This window comes from Malurus melanocephalus, unplaced genomic scaffold (assembly GCF_030028575.1).
Source record: "Malurus melanocephalus ecotype Western Australia unplaced genomic scaffold, MMel_1.1 scaffold_38, whole genome shotgun sequence".
In the NCBI taxonomy this organism is placed as follows: domain Eukaryota; kingdom Metazoa; phylum Chordata; class Aves; order Passeriformes; family Maluridae; genus Malurus; species Malurus melanocephalus.
The window spans coordinates 1,388,728-1,394,431 of NW_026623270.1; the positions used below are offsets into that span (position 1 = coordinate 1,388,728).

General features: G+C 47.9%; 1 protein-coding gene across 1 annotated transcript in view; it reads right to left on the reverse strand.

Annotated features, from left to right (window-relative positions):
• The window catches only part of MOXD1 (monooxygenase DBH like 1), a 47,476-nt gene extending 42,339 nt beyond the window's left edge, over positions 1 to 5,137 (reverse strand). Inside the window, exon 1 of the mRNA XM_057364383.1 lies at positions 4,675 to 5,137. Coding sequence (XP_057220366.1) covers positions 4,675 to 4,950 — 276 coding nt within the window. The 5' untranslated portion in view covers positions 4,951 to 5,137. The remainder of the gene's footprint in view (positions 1 to 4,674) is intronic.
• Between the last annotated feature and the right edge of the window lie 567 nt (positions 5,138 to 5,704).

The window sequence follows — 5,704 nt, forward strand, 5'->3', positions numbered from 1 at the left end:
GTCCCCCCAAGGCCTGCAAATTACAAGAGCTTCAGAATTCTTCTCATCTTTTGTTCACCAACTGTTGCTTCCTTGTCCTAACCATTGTACCTCTGAAAGGGAACAACAAAGCATGCAGCCAGTGGAGATGTACACTGGAGTATCTCTTTATGCCCCACATTGAAGCCAAGAGGGAGACATTAGTCATCTGGAGATTCTGCCCCAGTGCCCAAAGGCATGAAATACCTCCAACAAAACACCGACTGAGATATGTCAGCGTGGCACTCGCTTTGCATCTCCCTCTTGGTGCCTTTCAAGTTGTTTTCTAAACACTTCTTTTGTTGCTGTTGGCATGAGTGCACTTAAAAGCAGCATATCGTTAAGTACTGAAAATGCTCACTGTTTTCTGTCCTTTAAAACCTCTTCCAAGTACTTCCCTGTGAGCAATTAAGCTAACTCTATGGGATACATTTGATAACAGATATTCTTTAGTTTGGGTGACAGTTAACAAGCAAGGCTCTAATGAATAATAAAGTACTTTTTAGTGACACACAGTCCCTATTCACCCTGAGTAGGGACTATTTTTGTGCAAGTTCAACAGAAGATTCTAACAATGCAACCCTCTTGTATAACTTGCACAAAATAGGCATTCATCAAGGAGGATTACTCTCCCCAAAATGGGGCTCTCAGAAGCTACGTGCTGTGGGTGGGGATGCACAATTCCAGACAGGGGTGGAGACCAAGGAAAAGGCATGGGTCTAGCGAGAAAATGCATGCTGTGTCAATTCATAAGCACAAAAGAGATGAATGGGGGGGGAGGGGGGAGAGAAAAAAGAAAAAAAAAGAAAAATAAAAGAAAAATAAATTAGATGCAAAATCTAAGGCTGCCCCAAGATCTTGTACTAAGAGTAACCCATGCTGCAAATGACCATGACAATATTTCAAGGTAAYGTTTTGCTAAGTATGAACTCAGGATCCTAAGTCCAACTGCTCCCTATGGAGACAAAGGCAGCCTCTAGCCTTCCAATACCGACCCCCATTGGTATCTTCTTGTTCTCAAACATGCTCTCCCAAATGCCACACAATCTGCTGCTCTGACACCACAGGCTCTCAGTAATGTGTGAGAAGAGTTCATTCACTCACCTCCCTTTTCTCCTCCTGCTTAGTGGAGGTGCCTCACTCAGGACAATACACTAAAGTTATGCATATATGCACACACATATCCATGCCATGTCCTCTGCATCCTCCCAAAATATGTTTAGGTTCCCACTTCAAATATCAAACTTCTGAAATGTTAGGACAGTGTGTATTAGTGTGTGATTCTCTGATCATTCTAACGCTCTTCAAATAACTACTCTGGTACACCAGGAAGGTTTGTTGTTCTTCTCTCATGACATCGTAACACTTTTCATCTTAAAATACTTAGACAAAACTAAGCCATAGACTTCCTAATTGTTTTGGCCTTTCCTTATGTCAGACACCCTTTCAGATGAAATACTGCTCAAACACAGAGAAGCAAACGAAGATAAACAGCTCATTTCACCCAAGCCTAAGGATGCACCTAAAAATTGAGAAAGTAAAATCCAACTCTCTTTATCCAGGACCATTTTTTTTCAAGGCAGACATTGCCTGCTGATGGTGGGAATAGCACTCACTCTGAGAGGATGAGGACTAAATGGCAGAGGAAACATTTTCCCTCTTCTCTGAAAACTGGCAGTTTTCCTCTACCYCAGTACATGGATCTTCCACAGACTGAGGAGTATGTGCTTTTAACCTTACTGGCAGCTGTAGTCTAACTCCATTTACATGTTTATTCCCAGAAGAGAACTCTTACCTCTGAGAACACTTTCTATTTTTAAAGAAGGAGAGAGAACTTGGGGAGGGAAGAGGCAAAATTGACCCAAGGGACTAGCAATTTCAATGCCCACTTGAAAGGCTATAAAGGTGTTTCAGAACATCTGAACATCAGGCCACTAACAAGCATCTCAAAACTTTCAAAGAAACCAAAAAATGACCCCTCTAAGAGTTTAGACCACGATSCACATTTTCCAACAGATGGTCATGRAATAAAAACATMTTTCTAAAACCAAAAAGAAAAGTAAGTTCATTCATTATAGGGTGTACATATTTCATGGAGTGCAGCTAGGCATAAAACCACATACTTTCAAGGGTGCTATCTATGAAAAAATCCTTTTCAGTAGTAAATAATCTAAATCATGATGATATACACTTAACACAGAATGTATTTTTAAAATATTAACTGTATTTGTTTGTCCAGTAAAGGGAAGAATTGGTTATTATTGAAATAGCATCCTAGAACAAGTTGTTCATTTTTTTAGCCATCCCTGCTGCCTGACCAGYAAAAGCCTTTGGACAAATTTTGTTTATCATCTTTGTTTCTGGCCTTTCCTTTTTGGTGCAAGCATGGAAATATTTYAGCTGAGGAACTTTTTAGAAAACCTCAGTTCAGTTTAGAAAGAAACCATATCACYTAGAACTGAAGGAATGGGCATGGAGAAAGCCTCGAGAGGCAGGTAAGCATAACAGAAGTATTTCTTCTGTGTTGTACTCAAAAKTGCAGCAAAATAACTCAYAGCAYTTAGCATAACAATTTATGTGCTAARTAAGTGTTTCAGGAAAAATATCAGCAGGCATTTGCTGAAGTCCTTTCCTTTTCTGTTTGTAACAGAATGTCAGTGGAWAAAACCTTTGGAAGAATGGAGTTTGTATGGGGCCATTTTTAAGGATGCTGAAAACTTGTGAGGGGTGCTGAAAAGAGCCACGAAAGTGGTTTGAGTGCCAGAGAAAATGTCCTGTGATGCTAAAGAGCTCAATCTATTTMTTTTATGAAAAAGAAAATTGAGGAGTAACTTGATTGCCTTGATTGCAGCATATAAATAACTTGATGGAGGCGGTGTGCAGGGGGAGTWGAGTTTTTAGTATAGTACAGAAAATACATAGCTGAAACCTAAACCAAGACAAACTAATACTGGGAAYCAGGAACTGCAGAGACTCATCACTGCCACAAATTATCAAAGGAAGTGATGGTTCCCAACCACTGGATGTCTGTACACTAGGTTTGGATGCCTTCTAAAAGACTTGCTTTACCTTAACAGGATCTATGAACTAACCAGGCAAAAAGTTTTGGTTTCTCTTAATGTTTAATAGGTGTTTCTTCTGAATTGTAAAGCCTTACAGAAAGCCTTACATTCTGTGAGTGAAGAGCTCACTGCTCAATGAGCAGACTAGGGGCCTTTTTTACTATTTTAGTGTTTTATTTAGACTGAGGTTTCAAGAAAAATTTTCCTCATTTTGAAATCTGGAGAAACCAATATGCTGAAAATCACTGGTCTGAACTTAGAGAAGACAAATATTTGACTAAATTTAATACAGCAAACTAATAGGGAAAAAGAAAAAGTAGAAGAAAAAAAAGAATATATTAAAAGCTCCTTTTTCCTATAAAAATTTTAGTTTTATAAAATCTTGACAAATAGTAGGGAGATCATATTATGCATTTAGTTTTCTTATGATGGATWGCTAATAAAAAACATTCAAACAAATTCTTAAGGAAAAACCTCTTAAAATTTAAGCAGCAACTTCAAAGATCAACTACCTCTATCATAATGAAGGAAAGACAACTTCTTCTATACCATACTCTAATAACCACTCTGCACTTAAATTCCATCCCTAAGTTGCTATTCTAACAACTGGGGGTGACAACATGCCATTCCAGGCCTGATTTCCCTTTCAGTCACCCATGGAACAAGCGGTCCCTGCTCCCCCGACCCCAGAGCAACTCCTCCTGGCTGAATCTCAGGTTGACAAGAAGGGACCAAAGGTGYGGGTCCCCTCCCCTCCCATGGCTCCTACCCCACCAGCCACCGGTGCCTTTTGGAGGGAATGATTCGCTGGAAGCACCTGCAAAGCCTCTGCTCCAGATGTCGCCCTACAATATCTGGACTACTACAGAAACATCCCAAGAAAATTTTGCCATTACAGTTGGGCCCCTCTGAGGTCGCTTTACCAGACYAAGGRCGTGTACCAGGAGTCCCAGTGGTTRCTCTGCAAGTCCTTGCCAACATTTGGGTCAAAAYACCTCCAGGGGAGGAGAAGAGAAACACCAAGGAAAGGAGCAGCACCGGCTGTGCCCGGGCAGACGGGGACGTCAGCTGGCTTGGAAGCTGGTGGGATGGTGCCCTCATGCCAGTGGGATTAGAACGAGGAAGTTCAGGCGACACCAGGACGACAAAGCTCCGCCGTCCCTTTTGGCAGGGTGAAGAAAAAGGTGCAGCGCCTCCCTGGGAGAGACCCTGCCATCCCAGCCCTCTCCTCCGCGGGTCAGCGGGCAGGCGGGAGAAGAGTGCCCAAGGAGAGAGGAARGGGCTGTTGCATTTTCTGGATAAAGAGGAAAGAAATCTGACACCTTTAACGAAATCCATGTAGAATTTTAGARGGAAGGCTGTCAGGGAGCGGATCGAAAAGGAGTATCTCCTCCAGGGGAAAGGAACGCAGAACAAAAGGGAAAACCCAAAGGGTGAAAGAAAGAAGTAAAGAGATACAGGGATTCAKGGCAAGAAGGCTGCAAAAGAAACTTAGGGCAGGGAAAGCGGGACATGCCGAGAGAGCGACAGCGGGGGGAAGGTGGGCGGACAGAGCACCCGGGCTGGCGGTCGAGGGGAAGGAGCCGGGCCTTACCTGCAGGTAGGGCTGGCCCCTSTCCACGCCCCCCACCACGATGTCGGCTGAGGCCATGCCGCCGCCGGCCGAGAGCCCGAAGCCCACGTAGCCGCGGGTGCGCACCTCCAGGCGCAGGGCGAGGGCGCTGCCGCGGCGGCCCCAGCGCAGGCGGTAGGCACCCGCGCCGTCCAGCACCGCGCTGTGCGGGTATCCCCGCATCGCCCCGGCCCCGGCCCCGGCACAGGCACACAGCAGCCCGCCCAGCACCAGCGCCCAGGGGCGCAGCCGCCGCATCCTCTCCGCGCACCACCGTGCGTCTCGGCGTGTGCCCGGGCGCGGTGTGCGTGTGCGGGGGGTGTGTGTCTGTGTCTCCGTGTGTCTCCGTGTGTCTGTGTGTGTGTGTGTGGGGAAGGGGGGCCGGGTGCCCCRGTCACCCCGCCCCCGCTGCGGGCGGCACCGCGCCGGCCGGCCCCGTCGGGGCAGCGCGCCTCGGCAGCGCTTTGTTCGCTCCCGCCCCGGCCCGCAGCTGGCGGCCGCCCCCGGTTCCCCCGCACCGCCCGTCGGGGCCGGGCTGAACCCCGCCGTGCCGGSAGCACCTGCCGTGCGCTCGCCGCGGGCGCTTCTCGCCGAGATGCTCCGAGGTCGCCTCAGCGAGCCAAAATCTCCTCCTGACCGGGGAAGCGGAGGGAAGGCGGTGGACGGGGACCTCCCCGGCCCCTCGGCAGCTCTGACTCCGGTGGAAGAATTCCACGGGAGGAAACCCGGAGGCAAAAGAGCGCTTCCCTGCTCCCGGCCGCTTCCTCACTCAGGGCGGGCGCACGGTGCTGCGGACGGACGGAGCTAGGAGATCCCCCGTCGGGAGAGTTCTTTTTGCATTATAAGTGGGAAGCGAGGACCCCCCGAGTGATTTGCACTCAGATGGCTGCAAAAGCACAGCTCAAAACCCCACTCGCCTCCCGTGACACCCCCGCAGCCTCCCCCGGCGGCACCGCCGCTCGGCCAGCCCGGCCATACGGTCCCCGACACACCGCAGCACAAGCTCCCCTTC